This window comes from Podarcis filfolensis (genome assembly GCF_964270895.1).
Source record: "Podarcis filfolensis genome assembly, chromosome: 6".
Lineage (NCBI taxonomy): Eukaryota > Metazoa > Chordata > Lepidosauria > Squamata > Lacertidae > Podarcis > Podarcis filfolensis.
In genome coordinates, this window is record NC_139609.1 from 93558826 (window position 1) to 93584585 (window position 25760).

Sequence of the window (25760 nt, forward strand, 5' to 3'; positions counted from 1 at the left end):
ACTTCTCCACATTAGCTGGCCTAGTCATGTGAGGTTGGTCAATCAGTAGACGGACCAGACGACTTCATGTATTTGAGCAATTGAATTTCCAAACTTTTTAAGGCACTGTTGCCTTGGTTCCATAAAATCACCCCAAGGGCCCCCTGCCCTGCCCTGCCGATCAAAGGTGTTATTCAGAATAGCAGTTTTCATGAGCCACCAGGGAACATGACGCAGTAAAGTTCAAAACAGTTGCACGTTTGTTCAAAAATCCAAAAACTGGGTTTCAAAGTAGGCTGTCTCCAGTTCCAGGCCATGGATGGACGAAACCAGGAAAGGAGATTGACAGCTGTCCCAAAAGGGAACACTGCTTCAGCACTGGTAATTACAGGCCACTTAGTTCAGGTCTCGCCAACCAGATGTTTGGACTACAACTCCCATCATCCCCAGCCAGCGCAGCTGATGGGAGTTGTCCTCCAAAATGTCTGGAGGTCACCAGGTTGGCAAAGTCTGATGTCGTTGATGTATTGCTTAGGAAGAGGAAGAGTACAGGAAAGGATGAGACAATAGTGTGAGACATCACTGCTAGCACACTTGCTGCTGCTTCCTGGCATGTGACCTTGGGGGGGGGGGAACCGCAAGGGCCCACAAAATATGCTTTGTATGAGAAACCAATAAAAAGCCCCAACTGAATGAGACATTGGCGTTCTGTTAAAATCCGTGGTTCATAATAGTTTCCTTTTGTTCATAAAAGACACATAGCCTAGTTGCTGCTTGGTTGCTGGAAATACCAAAGATAAGGCAATTGGGGAGGGAACTTCTGAAGATTAAAATTATGGGAGTCTGGCTGTGCCAACTTACCAAGTACGACTCCCCTTATGTAGGCTTGTTATCTAGGTGAACATAAATCTCGGACTACAATTCTCCTTTCTTTAGTATGTAGGCTTGTATCTATGTAGGCTTCAAAAGTTTAGAAGTGAGGGGCCCTAGAGTGGCTGGACACACGTCAAGTTGCAGGCTGGACATCCAGAAAGTTGTACCCAATGTGTTTTTGCCAACTACCATCTGCTAATGTTTGCAGCATTTTGATTGGATCTTATGTGAATTCTTTGTCTGTAAACCCATCACTTGGGAAGACATGCAAACTAATGCCAGTGTACTGGAAGAAGCAAAGATCACCGGTGTTGAAGCAATGATTCTTCAACATCAACTTCATTGGACTGGTCATGTTGTGTGGATGCCTGATTATCGTCTTCCAAATCAGCTACTCTATTCCGAACTTAAAAATGGAAAGCGTAATGAAGGTGGTCCACAAAAAAGGTTTAAAGACTCTCTCAAGGCACATCTTTAAAAAATGTAGTATAAACACTGACAATTGGGAAACATTGGCCTGCGAGTGCTCCAGTTGGAGAACAGCTTTTACCAAAGGTGTCCTGGGCTTTGAAGACAGTCAAACTCAGGACGTAAGGGAGAAATGTGCTAAGAGGAAGGCACAATTGGCAAATCCACACCGTGATCAACTCCCACCTGGAAACCAATGTCCCCACTGTGGAAGGACGTGTGGATCCAGAATTGGCCTCCACAGTCACTTACGGACTCATTGTTAAAACTGTGTTTATGGAAGACAATCTTACTTGGCTACGAGGGATTGCCAAAGAAGAAACTCTATAAAAGGTCCGGGGTGTGTGTGTGTGTAATACATGCCCATTCAGCCTTTGTGGAAGTGACTGTGCTGAACCTATTTACTGCAGTAAATAAATTTTGAACTCTTTCTTCAACCCAACTCATAAGTAGTTAATGGTACTAGTGAGACAAGCAGACCTGGTCAGCTTTTCCTTAGTCCCCGTTTTCGGCAGCTCGGTTTGCTTGGACAGCCAGGGCTCTGACAAGCATCCTGAAAGGGGCCTGCTCCATCTCAGCACCCAATTGGCACCAGGGAGAAGTCTACTGATATAATAGGTGAAGCATGGCTTCAGTTTTCCAAACAACTAGCTTTTTAAGCTGCACAACAGGTTATCAACAATATCAGACCATGACTCCATGGTGGAGATAGTTACAACTTTCTTTTTATTTTGTAGATGGCAGGAAATATTTATTAACTTCTGAGGGATGAAAATTAGCCAACATTAAAAATGCAGCATTTTTTGTTAAAAATGGAACAGGATCACCACTTTGCTGCTTGTTGCTGTTGTTTAGTCGTTTAGTCGTGTCTGACTCTTTGTGACCCGCCAGGCACTCCTGTCTTCCACTGCCTCCCGCACTTCGGTCAAACTCATGCTGGTAGCTTTGAGAACACTATCCAACCATCTTGTCCTCTGTTGTCCCCTTCTCCTTGTGCCCTCCATCTTTCCCAGCATCAGGGTCTTTTCCAGGGAGTCTTCTCTTCTCATGAGGTGGCCAAAGTATTGGAGCCTCAGCTTCAGGATCTGTCCTTCCAGTAAGCACTCAGGGCTGATTTCCTTAAGAATGGATCGGTTTGATCTTCTTGCAGTCCATGGGACTCTCAAGAGTCTCCTCCAGCACCATAATTCAAAAGCATCGATTCTTCGGCGATCAGCCTTCTTTATGGTCCAGCTCTCACTTCCATACATCACTACTGGGAAAACCATAGCTTTAGCTATACGGACCTTTGTTGGCAAGGTGATGTCTCTGCTTTTTAAGATGCTGTCTAGGGTTTGTTGCTAATCTGCATCTATTTATTTGGAACAGAATCTGTGGGCATATCCACTCTGTGTGCAAAAGACTTTCTGTACAACTGGAACCCCGATTTGTCAGGGCTCTCAAAATGTATCTCCAGTTGATCGTGCCAATGGTGGGGTGGTACTCAATGTTGCCCACTGAGCGTTCCATGTTTGCAGTACTTCTCTTTGCAATAACAGTTTCATTAGGGGAAGCTTGTGGGAATCCCCTTTTGCCTTTCTATCTCTTTACCGCAATGCATTCCCATCCTCTCAGGCAGATCCACCCTTTGTATCTGATGAGTTTCGTTTCCCACAACAGACCTCGGAGCATGTGATGGCTGTAACTTATCTGAGAGGGCAAGCGGCCAGCCAATTTGCTGAGAGAGCAGAGTGAAGAAGCCGTACCGGGTGGCGATGAGGGGAGTTTATTCTTAGACGTCTTGCTGGCCCAGATGGACAGCCTACGTTGGGGCTTATGCAACCACTTCAAGGAGGAACATCCAAGGCTGGGGTAGCTTAACCTGAGGCTAAGCATGGAGGAGAAATTCGACTCAAGGCACATTTGAAGGTGGACTTATCAGCTTTGCACTCTCTAAAACAGTTATCCTTCCAGCTTTGAAATTACCTGAATTTTGCAATGCAAAATTCCAACCAAGCAATGTTTGCAAAAGCACATCTGTTAGGAGGAAGTGTGTGTGAGAGAGAGACAATATCAGGGAAAATAACATATTGCAATGCGTTGTAGAAGGAAAATTTGCTTCTGAAAATGTGCATGATAAACTGCATTTACAGTCATACCTTGGATCGCGAACAACTTGCAAAATGAACGTTTTGGGTCCCGAATGCCGCAAACACGAAAGTGATTGTTCCGGTTTGCGAACATTCTTTGGAACCTGAATGTCCGATGGGGCTTCCTGCAGCCAATCGGAAGCTGTGCCTTGGTTTGCAAACGTTTTGGAAGGCGAACAAACTTCCACAACGGATTCCGTTCAACTTCCAAGGTACCACTGTAAAAGCATGCTTGTTAGGAGAAATTCACACTAAAATGCAGACTAATTTTCATGAGGGTTTTTTAATTATTATTGCATGGAGAGCTTTGAGAAACAGAGAGAACCAAAACTCACATCTCCACCCACCTCCTCCCTGCAGCCTTCCAGTCGTTGCTGGACTGTCACCAGCCCAGCCAGCCAATGTTCATGGATGATGGGAGTTCTAGTCCCGCAAAATCTGGAGGAGGGTAGATTAGCTGCCCCTGCGCTAATGATTTGCTTTTCAGCAAGATAATTACAAGCTGAGGCACCTCTGCTCCCATTAGCACCTGGGATCTGGGAGTGTAGGACTAAGGTGGCTTTCCCCACACTGGTGCCTTCCAGGTGCCTTGGACTACAAATCCCATCAGCCCTGGCCAGCTTGGCCCATCTAGTCCAACATCATGTTCTCACGGTGACCCACCAGATGCCTGTGGGAAGCCCATAAGCAGGTTTCGAACCCAAGAGCGTTCTCCCCTCCAGTGGCTTCCAGCAGCTGGTACTCATAAGCATTGCTGCCTAATCCTATTTTAAAGCGATCCAATTTGTTGACCACCCCTGCGTCCTGTGGCAGTGAGTTCCACAGTTCATGCTCTTTCTTTTATATGTCCCAGATCTTCCGATATTCAGCTCCACCAGCGTTCTCGTGCCGAGGAGGGAAGAAAAGCCTTCCTCTGCCCTCTCTTCCCATGCCAGGCATCTGCCCACCTCTCTTGTGCATTGCCCTTCTCTGCCAGGCCCCGGACACGCTCCAAATGTCAGGAGCGGCTGCCTGTGGCCTTCCGCCAGCCATGTTTTGGTGTCCCCGGAGCAGAGGGGCTGCTTGGGAGGCTGTGCCGTGCAACTCCTCTTCTCTTTACAAAGTCAGTGCTATTAATATCAGGTAATGAACATAATCTCTAGGTTAAGCTATCCTCTTATGCGTGTTGGCTACTCTCTCGTTCCCTGGGCAGGGCTCTCTTTTCCCTCCTTCTCCCGCTGTTGACACCACACCGGACTTTTTCGGGTCTCCTTGAACCCTACCAGTTTGTAGGTTCTCCCAAGCCCCTGGGTGGTGTTTTTCACCCCTTTCCTCCTCTTGTGATCAGAGTGGCGAGACCCACGTTTTGTTTCACTGTAAAGGCCAGAATGCATGTAGTCAACTTCCTAGGGACTCTGAATTCTTTGAGGCTGCGATGAGACACACACACACACGCACACACACTCCACACGCCAGCTCTCCCAGAGTCAAAAACACCTGAAGCCTTTCTGCCACTTCCACAGTCACCCCAGACCTTTCTCCGGCTAGGGGGAGATGAACAGATCCCCTGTATATTCTGGGGTCAGGATCTCTGGCTGCTGGGCCCTCGGACCTGAAGGCAGGTGAGTGCTTTTGTCCTGTACTCCCCCCCCCCTTTCCGGATGTAAATTAACTCTCGGATGCAGGATGGACGAGTTTTTAGAAGGCTCAGAAAACAGAGGAGGGGGTGGCAAAGAGAGGAGAGGGGAGATCTGCTTTCTGGATTGCAAAACAAAACACTTGTTTTGGGGAATTTCAGGAGCAGCGCAATAGAGAACTGGCTGTTTCGCAGATATCGGAAGGGTGCAATGCGGGGTGTGTGTGTGCGCAACTGGGCTTTTTTGGGGGGGGGGGTCCTGCCTTGCATTTACCTGAGCTGGTTCTTTCTTTTGTGAACTGATTCACTGCCCCACCCCCTTAATGGTAACTAGGGAGCAAAACGTGTTTCCGCGGGAGAGCGTGCTCTTAATAAAACATGCATCCTTGGGTCAATCGGAAGCAGGTGGAAAGGTTCTTAACTTGCCCCTTACTGGACCTATGAGCTATCTGCGGAGATGAAAGGTGGGTTTTGATGCATCATTTGAGCCGAAAGACTATTCTGCGCTGTAGTGAAGATAACAGGTGCATGGTAAAGGGGTTTGGATGTTATTCCGGATTAAATCTCAGAGGGTGGGGAGAATGATTGTTCCCTCTAATTCTCATGTTCAAGCTGTGAGTGCCATTGCTTGTGTAGTCAGAATAGCCCCACACACACGTAAGAGAGAGGTATCTGCAAACTTGGGGGATCCCAAAGTTTGCAATAGAAAAAAAAGTCAGGAGTTGGTGGGGGAAGGGCAATACAACCAACTGAGGAACTGGGCACGCTTGCTTATTGCAGAATGCTGACAGATTGTGGTTGAGACGGAACGGAAAACTGAGTAGGAGGGGGAATGGAATGGAGTATCCTGGAGGAACAGAAACACTCCATACTGCAACATTTTGTTGCAGATCCTACTTGTCTATGGATTTGTGTGTGTGTGTGTGTGTTTTGCTTGTGTTTCTGTTGTTTCTTCCCATCCCTGTTTTCAAGATGGAAAAATAACAGTATTTTTAAAGATATCACTTTACTTCGCCCTAGTGAACGCCATACCTTCCAACTCTCTGATGAATAGCTATTTTTTTCACTGCGTATTTGGCTTGCGGGTGTGCGCTGAGCTTGTATCTGATACAAGAGTTCATCCCCTTGCTTTCTCCTTTGACAGTGGAGACAATAATTTTCGGCAACCTTGCTGGTGTCTCCTGAATTTTGACCAAGTTTCCCTGTTAATTTGGAGAACAGGTCGTTCAGCATATTCTCGGTTCTGATGTATATTTTGCTGTAGGAGGCTTAGTCTGGACAGAATCGAATATACCCTTTCAGAGTTAATGCCAAATACATTACTTCTGATAAATGAGCCACCATGGTTGCCAGAGGGCATGAAAATTTGTGTCCTGGGCTTTTTAGACTTGTCTGCCCGTGTACTATCTGAAACCAAGGGGGCGTATTGCTTGTCAGGTGTGAATTCCCCGCCCCCCAGCTCTCCCACCCTGCTACCAGTGGGAAGTAGGCGCAGCAACAGGGACAAAGGCATCTCACACAAATTACCTGTAAATATTGGTGCTGCCGAGGTGCCCAAAGTCCCCTCTGTGTCCCTCTGGAGATTCCGATGTTCAAATGCAGCAGAAGCAAACTCCTTGCGCATGAATAACAGCTCCTCCCTCCCCCCCTGTTGTTGTCGTTGCTTGCTCGTGTCAGCGTCACTCTGGGAACAAAGCACACTTGTTAATTGCCGCCGCAGCGTTGTTCTCTCTCTCTGAGGGAGCCAGTTGGTGGTTATTTTGCAGGTGAAATGCACGTGTTCTTCCCCGGTCCTCAGTGCCTGATTCCATATTCCAGCGGATCGATGTTGCTAGGAGCAAATTGCGAGCTGCAAGGCGCCTCTGCGTTGCGCTCACAGAGATGCCCTGCAGCTGCCCTGGCAAATTGTGAGGGGGCCCCAGCATTGTGCTTCAAAACCACCTGTCAGATGGCAGTGGTGGTTGCTCGTGAGTAACCAGTCAGGGCTCCGACCTGTCTTTTACAGGTTTTTATTTTATTTTTATTTTGTTTTTTTAAAAGATATTTATTGAAGTTTTACAAAAACCTAAGTTTACAAAATGAAAAAAGGTCATATAAAAAGAAAAAGATACCAAAAAAAGAACATAGAAAAATACATGAAAAAGAAAAAAAGGAATAAAAATACAAAAGACAAATAGCTAAAAAAGAATTAAAAACAAATCTGTTTTTTGTAACTTTGAACTCATTAACTTATTTCCTTGGCCTCCTCACACCTCCCCTTTTTGTATTCCCATTTAAATAATCAAATCAGCAAATCCTTACCCTCTTTCGTTTATCTTAACTCTGTATCTTAACATATTATAACTCTATATTTTCATCCATTATCAATTCATTTTTGCATATTCTTATTAACTTTGTTGCTAATACCACTTATTTTCAATCCAACATCATTTTAACATTCATTAATTTTACAGTATTTCTGAAGATAGTCTTTAAATTTCTTCCAGTCTTCTTCCACCAACTCTTCTCCCAGGTCTCGGATTCTGCCAGGTTTTTATTTTACAGGTTTTTATTTTGGTGCAAACTATTTACAGTGCAGAACCGCAAGTTCATGTCTGCCTCAATCGCTAGCAGAATCCGGGAGTGATCGTTTCTGGGTCCTCCCCCAACATAATACCTTAGTCACCCCCAGCCTTTTCCTTCCTTCTTTGCATTTTACACTTCTGCGCAGGGTGGGCGACGGAAGAGGCGTGCTTCCCTCCTGGCCGGCTTGACCAGGAGCGGCGCTGAGGCTCCCGGCAGCATCCTCTGGTCCCTTCCCCTCTTCCCCACTGGAGGTGTGGCTTTCTCCACCACAGGAAGAGGAACTACTTCTCAAGATTTTTGGAGGTTCCCTGTAACCCAACTGCCCCTCAGCTTTCCTTCCCTGTTCCGATGGCAGTCCCCTGACACCACCCTTTAAAAACAGGGGTGCCAGGAGTGGGGGACCATTAGGCAGAGTGAGGCGACCAGCTTAGGCTGCTGTTGATGGAGGACACCAAACACTAGCAAATTGTGGGCTATTTATTATGTGTCTGCTGGATCAGGCCAATGGCCCGCCTAGCGCAGCATCCTGTTCTCACAGTGGCCAACCAAAAGCAGGATTTGAACACAAAACCACTTTCTCCTCCCGTGATTTCCATCAACTAGTATCCAGAACAGTGGCTCAGTTTCAGATTTAGGGTGGTACCGTCTGAAGGCAGCCCTGTATAGGGAAGTTCTTCACATTTGACCTTTTCTTATGTTTTTATATATGTTGGAAGCTGCTCACAGTGGCTGGGGCAACCCAGCCAGATTGGCATGGTATGAACCCATTATTATTAATATTGAGAATACAGTCATACCTCAAGTTACGTTTGCTTCAGGTTGCGCGTTTTCAGGTTGCGTCCCGCAGCGACCCAGATGTACCGAAAAGGGTTACTTCCAGGTTTCGCCGCTCGCACATGTGCAGAAGTACAAAATGACGTCGCACGCATGCGCAGACGCAGCGAATTGCGACCCACGCATGTGCAGATGCGCAGACATGGGTTGCGTTCTTCTCAGGTTGTGAATGGGCCTCCGGAACGGATCCTGAGGTACCACTGTGCCCATAATTGAGAAGATTCATTTAGGGGCACCAAATTTTGGCCTTGCTCTGGGCACCGTATTACCGAAGATGATCAAAGTCTGTCTGCGGCAGCAGAGCATATCCCTCATGGCTACTAGCCACTCATAGCTGTTATGGGTACATTAATTTATTATTACTGCTCCATAGTATACACAAAGCAAGGGACCATAGCGACAACACTGCTTTCTGGCTCTTGGGCCCTAGTCGCTTCCCAGTCCTCTCCAGTGGTTGCGAGAAGACAAAGCTCGAAGGTCCCTGGGGTATCTCTCAGTGGAGGCCAGGCTACTGATTCGATGTCTGGATAGATGCTCCGAAAAGGAGGCTTGTGTGAAAATCTGGATCGAAGGAGGGGAAAGTGTGAGAAGGCTGTGATGTGGAGAAGAACGTCATGTGGACATTGGAGAATTAATGGAGGAGGTGCAAGAAGATGACTATTCTCATGAAACAACAGAGTGGATGAGCCCTTGGTCTGTGCGCACGGGCAGTATCAACACACTGTGAACAAGGGATGGCTAGCCTTTGTATTCCATCCCCCTCTTACCCCCCTGTCTTATTTATCCAGCTGTTTGGGGCTGATGAAAGTTGGGAGTCCTGCAATTTCTGACGGACAGCCAACTTCCCTGCTCCTGCAGCCGCTGGAGCAGACCTTGAAGTGACATGCGGCTGCGAAGAGTGTTCGCATGTTGCAGCAAATGAGTGCGCACTCGAAAAGGGATGCTCGCATGTTAATGTTTAGAAGGTGTACAATCTTTGTCCTTGGTCTGGGAATACCACCGTCATAATCTCACCCTTCTGCTCATCGGAGAAGCAGGACAATTTGTTTAGAAAGCACTCTCCAACTGCAGAGCCACTTCCTTCGGCATCCAGCCAGAATTTTGGGTTTTCAAGCCGGCACCAAGACCACAAGCAGAGTGGGGAGGGGCTCCCTCTTTCTTTTCCCTAGTTGCCCTCCACGTCTGAGTGTTGGGGTGGGCGAGGTGGCTGTCCAATGGCACCCTGTTGAGGTGATCCCTTTTAATCTCTCCTGGCAGGGTTCCAGGTGTTTCTCTTGTTGCTCACCTCCAGCGGGTTTGGAAAGGTTGCTGGTGCAGCGCTGAGCTCCCCTTCTGTATTCTGTGTAACACCCCGGCTCTCAAGCTGTCGCTATAAGTGGGTCGGTGGGCTCTGTGTGTTTTGCATGTATCCATCTTCAAATATCTGAAGGGCTGTCACACAGAAGATGGAGCAAGCTTGTTCTCTCCTGCTCTGGAGGGTAGGACTCAAACCAATGGCTTCAAGTCACAAGAAAGGAGATTCCAACTAAATAATAACAACAACAACAACAACAACAATAATAATAATAATAATAATAATTAATAATTTATTATTTATACCCTGACCATCTGGTTGGGCTTCCCCCCAGCCACTCTGGGTGGCTTCCAACAAAATATTAAAATACAGTAATGCATCAAACATTAAAAGCTTCCCTAAACAGGGCTGCCCTCAGATGTCTTCTAAAAGTCTGGTAGTTGTTGTTCTCTTTGACATCTGGTGGGAGGGCGTTCCACAGGGCGGGCGCCACTACCGAGAAGGCCCTCTGCCTGGTTCCCTGTAACTTGGCTTCTTGCAATGAGGGAACCGCCAGAAGGCCCTCGGCGGTGGACCTCAGTGTCCAGGCAGAACGATGGGGGTGGAGACGCTCCTTCAGGTATACTGGGCCGAGGCCATTTAGGGCTTTAAAGGTCAGCACCAACACTTTGAATTGTGCTCGGAAACGTACTAAACATCAGGAAGAACTTTCTGATAGTAAGAGCTGTTTGACAGTCGAACGGTCTCCCTCAGAAGGTTCTGTCCTTCCTTGGAGGTTGGATGGACATCTGTCATGGATGCTTTAGCTGAGATTCTGGCATTGGAGGGGGTTGGACTAGATGGCCCTTGTGGGTCGCTTCCCACTCTACAATTCTATATGAAGCCCCCATTCCAGGCATATGCTCTTCTCTCAAGGGAGCGTGAAAATCTTTCCAAGAGGCATCTTCTCTGGAATATTTCAGCTCGCTTCTCAGCAGCCCTGGAATAAGCCAAATGCCGAGTACTGTATGCATAATGATAATACAGTCATACCTCACGTTACGTTTGCTTCAGGTTGATTGTTTTCAAGTTGTGTCCCGCGGCGACCTGGAAGTACCGGAAAAGGTTACTTCTGAGTTTCGCCGCTTGCGCATGCGCAGAAACGCAAAATGATGTCACGCGCATGCGCAGAAACGGCAAATCGTGACCCGCGCGTGCACAGACACGCAGATGCGGGTTGCGTTCTTTTCAGGTTGCGAACGGGCCTCTGGAACGGATCCCGTTCGCAACCAGAGGTACCCTGTAATAGTAACTTCATTGTGGAGCCCAGGGAACTCTTACAAGGAGCTCTCCAGGTGTTGAGTTTCCTAGATCAAAGGCAAGGGGGAGCACTTTGCAAGATGGTTGGCCAGCTTTGCAAAACCTGAGCAACCAGATAAGAAGTGGGGAGGGAAGTTCGTGACTGCTTTAGCTTCCCTTGGTACTCCCTATGCAACTTTGAAACCCAGACACATGACCTGTCCTTAATGTAATAGGCAGAGCTGTCCTATGCACCAATTATGTCTGAGGAGGAGACAGACGCTGCTTCCATGTCCATGTGGTGGGACTGCAAATTCATGGAGGAGAGAGCCACCAATGGCTGCTTGACATGTTGACCCTGCCCTGCCCCTACAGTTGGAGGCAGCGATGCTTGTGAAGAACACTTTCTGGAAACCGCCGGAGGGGAGAGGGTGGCTATTGTGCTTGGGGGTTTCTCTCCATGGTCAGCCACTGTGAGAACAGGGTGCTGGACAAGGTGGGCCGTTAGCCGGATCCACAGGCTCTTCTTACATTCCTGTGTCCTGTATGTGATCAGCCCAGGGGGGAGAAAACGGCAGCAAAAGTGGCCGACACCCCCCCTGTCATCGTTGGAAACCATGGGTGATTTTCTTGTACCAGTGTAGTGAAAGTTCCACTCACTCTACGTGGGGCTGCCCTTGAGACTGATCCAGAAACTCCAGCAGGTGCAGAATGCCGCGGCGAGACTCCTTACGGGGTCCTCGCCGCGGGATCACATTCACCCAGTGCTATACCAGCTTCACTGGCTCCCGGTGGAGTACAGGATCAGGTTCAAGGCGCTGGTTTTAACCTTTAAAGCCCTATACGGCCTAGGACCCTCGTACCTACGGGACCGCCTCTCCTGGTATGTCCCACAGAGGACCTTACGATCTTCAAATAAAAACATCTTGGTGATCCCGGGCCACAGGGAGGTTAGGCTGGCCTCAACCAGGGCCAGGGCATTTTCGGCCATGGCCCCAATCTAGTGGAACGCTCTGTCACAAGAGACTAGGGCCCTGCGGGACTTGACAACTTTCCGCAGGGCCTGCAAGATGGAGCTGTTCCACCAGGCCTTTGGCCAAGGCACAGCCTGACCCCCTCCTTCGGTAATCCTCATAGAACTCTAGCCCAATGGTTGCCAGTAATTTGATTTTGAATTGATTTTAGAATGAATTGGTTTTAGAATGCTGTGTTACTTTTATTGTTGTTAGCCGCTCTGAGGGCAGGATAGAAATAAAATTTATTATTATTATTATTATTATTATTATTATTATTATTATTATTATTTCAAATCCTACGGTCCTGTGACCGGGATAGGATCGTGGCCCGCGGCTGGGAGAACTTCCTTCTTTTTAAATCCTGAATCTGCAGACGAGGATAAGTAGGGTTGAAGCCATTCTAGAGAGAAGACTTCCCCTCTCTATCTTTTTATCCTACTGCTCCTCTGCCTTTTCACAGCAGCCTGGCATGTGGAAACCAAACAGGTGAAGCTTCTCTTGTCAAGAAGACAAAAGCTTCACCTGTGCAATTTCCACCCGGCAGGCTGCTGTTAAATGCACAGGTGCGGGGCCAGTTCAAGTTTCGAAAAGGAGTTCACCCTAAAACAACCCCAGGTTTAGGAACACAATCACAACCACCTCTTTTCTTCAATATTCAGCCTGGACTTGGAGACCACGTTTTTGACTCCCAGATAATCCTGGAAAGGGGAGAAACTTTCCCCGCAGTTACTGGGTGGGGGGGGGGTTTGGATCTCCTTACCTGTATGCAAAGGGGAGGGGTCCCCCCTCTCTGCTTTCAATTGCAGGGCACTCTTATAAAGTCCCGCTTTTGCAGTGCTGCTGTCGCCATCAGTGCATTGGCAAGAGGATGTGAGCCCAGGGTGGAAAATGGGAGGCGGAGCAGAGAGAGGCCGGCCGAGGGGAAAAGATCAACTATAAATAACCTGTCCTGTCCTGTCCCCGGCTCAATGAGCTGCTGTTTTGCTCCAAGCAGCTTATCCCGCTGGCCTGGGTCCATTGGGGGTGGAGAGGGGCGGCTGCGTGCCTGCCATGTGTTTGCCAACCGCGAAAGAGCTCTTGGAGGAAGTTTATCTGCCCTGCTCCCAAAACCGCGCAGGGATTGATGGCTGAGAGAGAGAGCCTGCTTCGCTGACCTTTGCCAAGTGCTTCGTATCGTATAAATATCAGAGAGACGGTGGCCTGCAATGCTTCACTGCAGCGCCGCTGTCCGGCTGCGACGGTCACGTCGGTGCCAAACACGCCGTTTGTGTCCCTCTCTGCCTCCTCGGCTGCTGGCCAGAGGGCAGGGTTCGAAATACAAGCTGCAAGAGCCTTTGTGGCAGAAGAACAGGGGCTTTCTCTGGCCCCCAAGGTAGCATCCGCACCGTATTTTATTTTTAAATTATTACCAGTTTTCACATAACAAACTATTCAAACAAATCATCATTTCCCCCCCCCCCATTTTTCCCTACCACCTCCCCAACAAATGCCTACGACTTCCCTCACCTCCTTTCTCTGATTTCTCAACCAGTTTTAACTTCTGCCTATTATAAAATTTTATACATCCTTATATTATCTATCTACTATGTTTACCCTCAATAAATTTGTGTATGTTTATTCACAACCTGCCAAGGAGTCCAGTACATTTCGTTGTCTTTTTAAATAGTTTGTGAAAGGTTCCCATTCTTCTTTAAAGTCACAGTTGTCCTTGTCTCATAGTTTGCATGTCAGTTTCGCCAGTTCTGCATAGTTCATTTGAAATATACTCGGAGTCGAGAGTGGATTTCATGCTCTTTATTCAGCTCATAGTGATGAGGAGGAATGGAAGTTCCCCCACAATATCTGCTTTATATACATTATTTACACAATGGGCTGCATGTGATTGGCTAATTCCGGGATTCTCCTGTAGGCCAATCAGGTTGTGGATTCACTTCCACCTGGAGCTGGATTGGGGGGCTCCTGCGGACCAATCATACTGCTGCATTGTTCTAGGACAAATCAGACTGCTGCATTCTGAATCCTATTGTTCTAGGACCAATCAGACTGCTGCATTTTGGATCCTATTCAACTCAGTGCATAACATCATTCATTTCTCTTGCCACTGTTCTTTTGTCATTCCTCATTCTTCCATCCTTGTGCAATCAAGACTCTTGCTGCTGTTGTTGCATATATAAATAAATTCTTCCTTTTCCTTGGCAGGTCTTGTCCTACAATCCCTAACAAAAATGCCTCTGGTTTTTTTTTTGTAAATGTTATTTTGAACATCATCTTCAACTCATTATATATCATTTCCCAGAATTTTTTAAATTTCATCCGCACCGTATGTTTAAAGCGTTATGATACCGCTTTAAACCGTCATGGCTTCCCCATGGCCACCCAAGAATGCTGGGAGCTGTAGTTTGTTCAGTGTGCTGAGAGGTGTCAGGAGATTCCCCAGTCCCCTCCCCAGAGCTACAATTCCCAGAGTTCCCTGTGAAAAGGGATGAATGGTGAAACCACTGGGAATTGTAGCACTGGGGCTGACATGTTAGATGATTTGAGCCCCTCACCTGAAGCAGTCCAGGCCACAAATAGTTTAATAGTCGTTCTTTCCCCACTGAGGAGATCAGGTTGTTAATTCTACTGCCCATCATTTGAGGGTCACAGGGCAATTTACGGGTATCTGTTACAGTGGGGCATGTTCACTTTTTTAAACTTTCAAATTCCAAAAGCAAACAAACAAAGTTGTAACATGGCTCAGGAATTCAAAAGATAATTTTGATTAAATTAATATAATTTCGGTTTGCTTGGTAAAAGTAAAACGTGTGTAAAGTTGCATGGAAATCTTTAAAACTGATTGCCAAGTACTTGCAATCAGAGTATTATATTATCTGTTAATATTATTATTATTTAGCATCCCCTGACGTTCTCAGAAGGCAAAACTGAAATTCTTTGGCTTGCTGAAACAGCTTTTGTGCTTCATGAGATGTAGACTTACCAATCTAAATGTTGTCCAGACACAAAAATAATAGCAGGTTTTAATTCCTCACACCCAAAAACTTTATTTTTTTTAAAAAAAAAAACTCTCTGAAGAAATTAGCAAAAAAATTATTTTGCCGCTTAAAATGGCACTCCCTACTGTTAAAGCTACCCTGTTACCTGCACAGGCTCAAATTTGTTTGTTTCATTACATTTAGAATAGAATAGAATTTATTATTTATACACGGCCCATCTGGCTGGGTTTCCCCAGCCACTCTGGGCAGCTTCCAACAGAGTATTAAAATACATCATCATCATCATCATCCTTTTTAATTTGTATACCGCCTTTCTATCTTACAATACTCTAGGCGGTTTACAAGCTGAAGAAACAAAAAATGTACACCTTATAACAATCTAATGCAATACAAAAATGTGATAATAAAACATAACTTTAAAATAGGCAGCCTACATCAAAAAAGTAACATTCATCATTAGAAAAGTATAAAATAATAATATCAACATATAAAAGTTAAACAGAAATCCACTCAGCAGTTACAATAATTTCTAAACTATAATCAATAAAACAAGGGCAAGCCACAGTACATAAAACAATACAATACATATTGAGAAGCAGAGAGTGGGGCAAGGCAGGTGGAAGGAGGCCTTGCCTGATGGAGTCTCTCCACTCATTTCTTCCTCCAGGCACAGCTTCCTGTGGTCTGTTAAACATTAAAAGCTTCCCTAAACAGGGCTGCCTTCAGAGGTCTTCAAAAATTCTGGTAGTTGTTCTTCTCTTTGACATCTGGTGGGAGGGTGTTCCACAGGGCGGGTGCCACTACCGAGAAGGCCCTCTGCTCTTTACACCTTACACCTTTTACATCCCTGCCTTTTTCTGCTAAGGAGCTTGAGGCGGCATGCGTGGTTATCTCCTTCCCTCCTCCTTTAATCCCTCACACCAACCCTGTGAGGTAGGTTTCCCACCTCATCGGCTGATGGAGGCCCAGACTTCTCCCTCTCCTTGTCTCCTTAGCAACAGCAGCGCCGAATCGCTGGACAGGCTGCTCCCCGCAGTGGGTTCCACGAGGTCGCCGCGGAAACGGACCACCAGCCAGTGCAAGTCTGAGCCGCCCCTGCTTCGGACGAGCAAGAGGACGATCTACACAGCCGGCCGGCCCCCCTGGTACAACGAGCATGGTGCGCAGTCGAAGGAGGCCTTTGTCATTGGTAAGACACCTCACTCTGGGACTGAGGGCTGGTCGTGTTTTGGGAATAAGACGGAGAGGCAGTTCATCATCATAATCAAACCTTTTATTTGCATCACATAAAGGTAAAAGGTAAAGGGACCCCTGACCATTAGGTCCAGTTGTGACCGACTCTGGGTTGCGGCGCTCATCTCGCTTTATTGGCCGAGGGAGCCGGCATACAGCTTCCAGGTCATGTGGCCAGCATGACTAAGTCACTTCTGGCGAACCAGAGCAGCGCACGCAAACACCATTTACCTTCCTGCTGGAGCAGTACCTATTTATCTACTTGCACTTGACGTGTTTTCGAACTGCTAGGTTGGCAGGAGCAGGGACCGAGCAACGAGAGCTCACCCCGTCGCAGGGATTCGAACTGCTGACCTTCTGATTGGCAAGCCCTAGGCTCTGTGGTTTAACCCACAGCGCCACTCGTTTCCCTTATATTTGTATCACATACATACACCCAAAACAAATCAATACAGAATTACCACTTCCCCAGTGGCACAAACATTTGCTAAAAGAAAGGAGCAGAGCAGTCTATCGTCACATCTCCAGGTCTCCAGGGAGATCAGACGTCTGCAGTGTATTTCGACGACAACAAACCAAATAGAGATATTTAGCCACTAACTTGGTGAGCTCCTGATCATTCCCCAGTAATAGAAAATGTATGACCTCTGACTGGTTTCCATTTGGGGATACAGAGTTGATCTAGAACTTGCTGACAGAGATCAGCATATAGTTTACAACTGAGACCATATGTGTGAGGGTTTCCACCAGGTGGTCTTCACATGGGCAAGTTCTTTCTCCTTCCACCCTGCCTGAGAACCTTCCCCAAAGGAGGTTTGATGGGCTTGAATCAAACTTGGCCAGCGAAAATGCCCTTCTTTCTTGAGGGTTCAGCAGAAATTCAAGGTAATTATGGTTAGTGTCATGTGCCCAAGAAAGTTGAAAATAAAGAGGGGAACATGTTTTCTCTGCTGCTACTGTTAGTTCTTGGCGTTCAATATCCCACAACCTAGTTTTTATTATAGCCTTGGCAGATGGTAAGGACATCGATTGCAAAAGTTCTACTAACAGCCCGAGTTGCTGTACCTTCTTATTAAACTGTTGTGGCCCTGGGGAAAGAAAGGGGTCTAACGAAACTTCGCTGAGGAGAGGATCGTTATCAGATGTTAGCCAGATGTTTAACCAGCATAGAAGAAAGAGGCAATTCAGTGCTGCCTTCAGAGGTCACATCTGCTAGAGTTATGTGAAATGAGCTTTCCACTGCAAGAAAGTGTTCCCAAGTTTACTGCAAACTGTCTTAAACTCATTGCAAAAATAAAATGTCGCAAGTACAACTCAACACATTGCTCTTAAACAACCAGCAATGCATTCCGGTTTTCTTTAACTTATTGACTGTTGATATAGTCCAAGAACTGGGACCAGAGAGAGATTCAGATAAGCAAGTTGCTTCCTCAATATGCTGGCAATATTCGGGGAGCAGGGGTGGGGGCATAGGCTCCCAGGACTGAGCCGTCAGTAAACACAAGATTGAAACAAAGTCTGCACCCAGAGGTGGAGGGAATGTTCTTTCACATGTGGTGGACTTGTAAAAGGGTGAAAGAGTATTGGGAAATGATACATTGGGGGGTGTTTAAAAGTACGTTCCCCCCAAAAACAGAGTCCTTTCTATTGGGGATAATTCAGACTGAAATTCTCAGGTGTCAAAAAAGGTTTTTTATGTATGCCACTGCTGTGGCCCATGTTTCGTTAGGCCCAAAATGGAAAACGAGCCAAGTCCCAACCAAAGGAGAATGGCAACTTAAGTTGACAGAATGTGCACAATTCGCAGACTTAACATATAGAATAAGAGAACAAGAAGAACATGCGTTTAAAGAGGATGGGAAAATGTTGACTGAATATATGGGAAATAATTGTGTACAGCTGAAAACGTTGGCAGCATTAAGATAAATTCAACAGTGTAAATAAGTTTTGATGGATGTAATAATGGGATACTGAATAGTATAGGTTTTTTTTGTAAAATGTGCAGGGGTTTATGATGTGTAAAATGAACCATGGAAAGAGCAGAAGGGAAACCATTGATATCTTAAGGATGTAAAATGTTAAATTGTAAAACAGAAAACATAATAAAATTATATACAAAAAGCGATAAAAGAAGCGAAGGCTGCAGCCTTAACTCTTTGCAGCTTTAACTGCACAAGCATCCCCCTGTGCTTGCTTTCTGCAAAAAAATGAAGAGCAGTATGCAAATTTAATCAATAAAATAATAAATAAAAATATGCTTCCTAATCTGCCCTGGGATCTGTCAGGATAAAGGAAGGTTGACAAAAATATGTTTTTAATAAACAGACGAAACTGAAACTAAGCTGATTCCTTTACATCTTCCTGCACCCCGACCCAGGTCTCGGCGGAGGCAGCGCCTCGGGGAAGACCACCGTGGCCAGAATGATAATCGAGGCCTTGGACGTGCCCTGGGTCGTTCTCCTTTCCATGGACTCCTTCTACAAGGTGAGAGAGGCAGAGCTCAGCATCACAACCTACATTTCAGTTTAATTTTCTTCTTTTAGGAAAGGGAGCGAGGTAAAAGTGTTAGAGCAGGGCATCCTATTTGTCTATTCAGAGACATTTGTTTCATGCCTTTTCTCTTCAGCTGGAAGAAGTTCCCTGGCTGTATATACTGTATTTTTTCGCCCTATAAGACGCACTTTCCCCCTCCTAAAAAGTAAGGGGAAATGTGTGTGCGTCTTATGGAGCGAATGCAGGCGGGAGGCTCTGCTCAGCGCTGCCTTTAAAGAGCCGCATGGAGCGTGTGTGCAGCTCTTGGGGGCTTTTCCCCGAGGAGGGAGAAGGGCAGCTCATCAGTCCCTTCTCCCTCCCTGGGGAAAAGCCCCCAAGAGCTGCACACACACTCTGCGTGCTCTTTAAAGGGAGTGTGGCTCTTGGGGGAGCCTTAGCCACGCGCAGCCTCTCCCAGGCAGGGGATGAAGGCTCACTGTGCTGGTCCTGGGGGCTAACCGAGAGGCGAGGTCCGAGTCCAGTCCGAGGTCGATGGTGCGGTATGGAGGCTGTCCGTCAAAGCTGTAGCTGGGTCCAAGGCAGGGAGTCGGGTGGGGTCAAGAACTCTGGCAGAAGAGCAGGACAGGGTGCAGGCAGGAACAGGCTACCAACAATGTTGCTCCCACAACCTGGGACTGGGCTGGCTGGCTTTTATCTGCCCCGAGGCATAGGGTGGCCCCGGTCCACAGGTGACTCGCCTCTCCTGGCCTGGAGGCGAGCACTTCTCCTGCGGGAACTTAGTTCCCTCCGCCTTTCTGCCCTGAGCCTCTGCAGCTCAGGAGAGGCTGAAGGGCTACCAGACCCAGAGGCAACCTCAGCTTCCCCTGACAGGGCTGAGAGTGGAGCACCTGCAGGCAATGGGTCCTCCATCACCTCAGGAGCCAGAGCAGACTCAGCTGGTGCCTGCACCTGAGGATCCAACACAGGTGAGGACCCTTCATAGAATCATAGAATCATAGAGTTGGAAGAGACCACAAGGGCCATCGAGTCCAACCCCCTGCCAAGCAGGAAACACCATCAGAGCACTCCTGACATATGGTTGTCAAGCCTCTGCTTAAAGACCTCCAAAGAAGGAGACTCCACCACACTCCTTGGCAGCAAATTCCACTGTCGAACAGCTCTTACTGTCAGGAAGTTCTTCCTAATGTTTAGGTGGAATCTTCTTTCTTGTAGTTTGGATCCATTGCTCCGTGTCCGCTTCTCTGGAGCAGCAGAAAACAACCTTTCTCCCTCCTCTATGTGACATCCTTTTATATATTTGAACATGGCTATCATATCACCCCTTAACCTCCTCTTCTCCAGGCTAAACATGCCCAGCTCCCTTAGCCATTCCTCATAAGGCATCGTTTCCAGGCCTTTGACCATTTTGGTTGCCCTCCTCTGGACACGTTCCAGTTTGTCAGGCTCATGCCCCAGTCCCGGCTCACCCGGCTCAGACTCCTGTGCAGGCTGGGATTCCTCAGGTTCAGCATCCAAGTCCGAATCCCAGGCCATCACACTCCCCTTGCCCAGGAGAGGCAAGGGGCCGGGGCTGGAAAGGGAGCCAGCGATCGACCACACATTCGCTCCATAAGACGCACAGACATTTCCCCATATTTTTTTAGGAGGAAAAAAGTGCATCTCATGGAGCGAAAAATACGGTAAATGTAATGAATGAATACATTAAACCATCACCACCTATTTTGGTAAGAAGGCTTCCAGGACTATGATCTGTCCCGGGATTTCAGCCTCGACAATGGACCCACCTCAGTTTCTTCCTGCCTGCGCGGCTAATTAAGAGGTCGCCCAATTTTCTGCAAAGCTGTCAGGCTTTATCTTCCAAAGCCCACACAGTTTAATTAGCTGATCTTTGCTTCTGAAGTTATCTTTCCGTGTCTTCGATCAGATCCTCCCATATCTTGTCATCACAGCTGGTCCGTTTGTTTAACAGAACGCGCAGCTCATTTGCCGCTTTTATTGTTCCATCTTCAGCAGCTCAGTGGGAGGGCGGGTGCTTGGCACGCAGAAGGTCACGGGTTCGAATCCCATTAAGCAAGAATTGGGTAGCAAGCAATGGGAATGAGCGTTCTGAGCCTTGAGACTCTGGAGAGCTGCTGTTGGCCAGAGTGAGCACTACTAGGCTAGATGGACCAATGGGCTGAATCGGTGTAAGACAACCCTCTATGCGTTTAGTTTTCTCTTCCATCAATACTGTTTTCTGATAGAAACATTTCTGTTAGGCCTCTAAGGTGGTGAACCTGTGACCTGAAGATCAGATCCAGCTCGTGAATCCAGTAGACTCTCCTTTTTTTGAGGTTTTTAAGCAGAGGTTGGATGGTCATATGCCATGGATGCTTGAGTTGAGATTCCTGCATTGTAGCGGGTTGGACTAGATGATCGTTGGGGTCCCTTCCAACTCTACAATTCTGTGATCCTTGGGAGAGGAAAACTCCTACCCTCGGTCTTTCCTCCCTCTTTCTCAGTGGTATTGTTATGGGTTTGGGGTGAGGGGGAAGCAGGCTTTTATGCAGAGAGCCTTCTTACCCTGGGATCCAGCAATAGAAGCCCGTCTGGCTTCCTGGGTTGAGGCAACTGCCTGGGCGATGGGCCGTTAAAGGGAAGGGGCTGTGTGTGAGATGGGCAATGGGTGGGAAGCCCCAATCCGTCAACAGACTGGTAGTTAGAAAAAGACCAAGGCGAGTGTTGAGAATTGACAGTGATGTGACCTAGAAGTAAAGCAGCGAGCAGGAGAGTCAGGGCACCATTTGAGAGCAACACTTGATTTCTCTTTGAATCCAAGAGAGAAACAAGACCCTTTCGAGGGGTTAATACTGTGAGCCCCTCCACTGCAGGCTCAGGTTATATATGTGTGTGTAAATAAGCCATATATCATAAGGACGCCACAGTCTCCTGTGTTCCTCGTAATATTTATTATTATTATTATTATTATTATTATTATTATTATTATTATTATTATTTATTTATTTATTTATACCCCGCCCATCTGGCTGGGTTTCCCCAGCCACTCTGGGCGGCGTCCAACAGAACACTAAAATACAATAACCTATTAAACATTAAAAGCTTCCCCAAACAGGGCTGCCTTCAGATGTCTTCTAAAAGTCTGGTAGTTGTTTTTCTCTTTGACATCTTGGTGGGAGGGTGTTCCACAGGGCGGGTGCCATTACCGAGAAGGCCCTCTGCCTGGTTCCCTGTAACTTGGCTTCTCGCAGTGAGGGAACTGCCAGAAGGCCCTCAGCGCTAGACCTCAGTGTCCGGGCAGAACGATGGGGGTGGAGACGCTCCTTCAGGTATACTGGACCAAGGCCGTTTAGGGCTTTCAAGGTCAGCACCAACACTTAGAATTGTGCTCGGAAACGTACTGGGAGCCAGTGTAGGTCTTTCAAGACCGGTGTTATGTGGTCTTGGTGGCCGCTCCCAGTCACCAGTCTTGTTATCTCTCTGTCATCCATCTATCTATCTACCGTATTTTTTGCTCTATAAGACACACTTTCCTCCTCCTAAAAAGTAAGGGGAAATGTGTGTGCGTCTTATGGAGCATATGCAGGCTGCACAGCTATCGCTGAAGCCAGAAGAGCAAGAGGGATCGGTGCGCACCGATATATAGAGTGAAAAATACGGTAATTTATATCCCGCCCCTCGTCCCAAAGGGTGCCAGTGCCCTGACCCCACAGTCGGAGGCAGCAATATTCTGAAACCCAGTTGCTGGAAACCAAAGGAGGGGAGAGTCGGTCCTGTGCTCCGATCCCTGGACAGGATTCCCAGAGGCATCTGGCTGGACACTGTGAGAGCAGGATCCTGGACCAGATGGGCCCTGACCCTGATCCGACAGGCTCTTATTGGTTCCGCCCTGCCCAACCTCCGGTGTCAAGTTCAGCCACGGCTCCTTGCTAAGCACTGCCAATAACGCTCCTTCAGGTATAGTGGACCGAGGCCGTTTAGGGCTTTAAAGGTCAGCACCAATACTTTGAATTGTGCTCGGAAACGTGCTCATTCTCAAAAGAAAACACAAACCCTGGGTAAGTGCCTGGAACCCTTGGAATCTCACACCACTCAAATGGGGTTGTGTGCAACACTGGTGTTAGAAGTGGGACACATGTTTTCCAGAGGAGGGAAACCTGTGAGTGAGAGATGCCTGAGTCAAGATGGAGGGCTTCACAGCATGAACCCCCTCAAGAGGGTCCTGTTTCTCTCACAGCCACAGCCTTGGATTTGAACAGGAATAAAACGTTGCTCTCGAAAGTTGCTCCGACTCTCTCTCTGGCTCATTGCTTTACTTCTAGGTGGCATCATTGCCAACTCCCGACTCTTGCTTTTGCCTTTTTCTAACTTGCAGCCAGTTGAGGGAGGCCCTGCACCCCTGGAATTTGCAATCTCTCACAGATCCTCTTTCCTTTGTTCCCTTTAATGGCTCATCACCCAGGCTGTCACCTCAACCCAGGAAGCTAGCCTGGCTTCTATTTTAACCCTTGCTGGATCCAGGGGTTAGAAGGGGGTCTGCATACAGCCTATTTGCCCACCCCAAACTCATAACAGTATTACAAAGAGAGCGTGTGTGTATATATATATATATATATATATATATATATATATATCTACGCTCTCTTTGTAATACTGTTATATATATATTGATTTTTTAAACATATCATTTCCAACAGTCATATAGCATAACTTCTTATCTTATACAATGTTTTAGACTTCAACACCTCTGATGATTTTCTGTTCTTTATCACTTATTCTGCTTTTCTTAATTTCTCTATTGCTCTTAATTATCATTAACTAATAATTCTCATAGTCTTTCAAATATTTCAAATAGTCCTCCTTACAAAACTTCTTGCAGTCCTACTAGCGTAATCTGTTCATTACTATTACTTTTCAAATAGTTCATATATTTATTCCGGCCTTCTAAGAATCTCTGGTCCCACAGGTTTCAAATCCTTCCTGTTAATTTATCTAGTTCTGCATAGTCCATCAATTTCATCCGCCATTCTTCTTTCGTCGGTAATTCTTCTTGCTTCCATTTTTGTGCCAGTAATATTCTTGCTGCCAGCATTGCATATAAAAACAACTCACAGTCCTGTCTGTTAATATCATCTCCTACGATGCCGAGTAAAAATGCTTCTGATTTCTTAACAGATTGAGGTTGAATCCTGACAAGACAGAAGTACTGTTTTTGGGGGACAGGGAGTGGGTTGGTGTGGGGGATTCCCTGGTCTTGAATGGGGTAACTGTGCCCCTGAAGGACCAGGTGCGCAGCCTGGGAGTCATTTTGGACTCACAGCTGTCCATAGAGGCGCAGGTTAACTCTGTGTCCAGGGCAGCTGTCTACCAGCTCCACCTGGTACGCAGGCTGAGACCCTACCTGCCCGCGAACTGTCTCGCCAGAGTGGTGCATGCTCTAGTTATCTCACGCTTGGACTACTGCAACGCGCTCTACGTGGGGCTACCTTTGAAGGTGACCCGGAAACTGCAATTAATCCAGAATGCGGCAGCTATACTGGTGACTGGGAGTGGCCGCCGGGACCACATAACACCGGTTCTGAGAGATCTGCACTGGCTCCCAGTACGTTTCCGAGCACGATTCAAAGTGTTGGTGTTGACCTTTAAAGCCCTAAACGGCCTCGGTCCAGTATACCTGAAGGAGCGTCTCCACCCCCATCATAGAATCATAGAATCATAGAATCATAGAGTTGGAAGAGACCACAAGGGCCATCGAGTCCAACCCCCTGCCAAGCAGGAAACACCATCAGAGCACTCCTGACATATGGTTGTCAAGCCTCTGCTTAAAGACCTCCAAAGAAGGAGACTCCACCACACTCCTTGGCAGCAAATTCCACTGTCGAACAGCTCTTACTGTCAGGAAGTTCTTCCTAATGTTTAGGTGGAATCTTCTTTCTTGTAGTTTGGATCCATTGCTCCGTGTCCGCTTCTCTGGAGCAGCAGAAAACAACCTTTCTCCCTCCTCTATGTGACATCCTTTTATATATTTGAACATGGCTATCATTTCACCCCTTAACCTCCTCTTCTCCAGGCTAAACATGCCCAGCTCCCTTAGCCGTTCCTCATAAGGCATCGTTTCCAGGCCTTTGACCATTTTGGTTGTCCTCCTCTGGACACGTTCCAGTTTGTCAGTGTCCTTCTTGAAGTGTGGTGCCCAGAACTGGACACAGTACTCCAGGTGAGGTCTGACCAGAGCAGAATACAGTGGCACTATTACTTCCCTTGATCTAGATGCTATACTCCTATTGATGCAGCCCAGAATTGCATTGGCTTTTTTAGCTGCCGCGTCACACTGTTGGCTCATGTCAGGTTTGTGGTCAACCAAGACTCCTAGATCCTTTTCACATGTAGTGCTCTCAAGCCAGGTGTCACCCATCTTGTATTTGTGCCTCTCATTTTTTTTTGCCCAAGTGCAATACTTTACATTTCTCCCTGTTAAAATTCATCTTGTTTGTTTTGGCCTAGTTCTCTAATCTGTCAAGGTCGTTTTGAAGTGTGATCCTGTTCTCTGGGGTGTTAGCCACCCCTCCCAGTTTGGTGTCATCTGCAAATTTGATCAGGATGTCCTTGAGTCCATCATCCAAGTCGTTGATAAAGATGTTGAATAAGACCGGGCCCAAGACAGAACCCTGTGGCACCCCACTAGTCACTCTTCTCCAGGATGAAGAGGAACCATTGATGAGCACCCTTTGGGTTCGGTCAGTCAGCCAGTTACAAATCCACTGAGTGGTAGCATAGTCAAGACCGCATTTTACCAGCTTCTTTACAAGAATATAATGGGGCACCTTGTCAAATGCCTTGCTGAAATCAAGGTAGGCTACATCCACTGCGTTCCCTTCATCTACCAGGCTTGTAATTCTGTCAAAAAACGAGATCAGGTTAGTCTGACATGACTTATTTTTCAGAAATCCATGCTGACTATTGATGATCACAGCATTCCTTTCTAGGTGCTCA

General features: G+C 47.0%; 1 protein-coding gene across 4 annotated transcripts in view; it reads left to right on the top strand.

Moving 5' to 3' along the window:
- The window catches only part of UCKL1 (uridine-cytidine kinase 1 like 1), a 90719-nt gene that overhangs the window by 14713 nt on the left and 50246 nt on the right, over positions 1-25760 (top strand). For 2 of the 4 annotated variants that reach the window (XM_083618780.1, XM_083618779.1), the window contains exons 2-3: positions 16040-16233; positions 18655-18761. In XM_083618780.1, the coding sequence (XP_083474906.1) occupies positions 16040-16233; positions 18655-18761 (301 nt within the window). Of the gene's footprint in view, positions 1-4594; positions 5051-16039; positions 16234-18654; positions 18762-25760 lie in introns of those variants that run through there. The other 2 variants (XM_083618781.1, XM_083618782.1) reach the window with 2 other exon arrangements.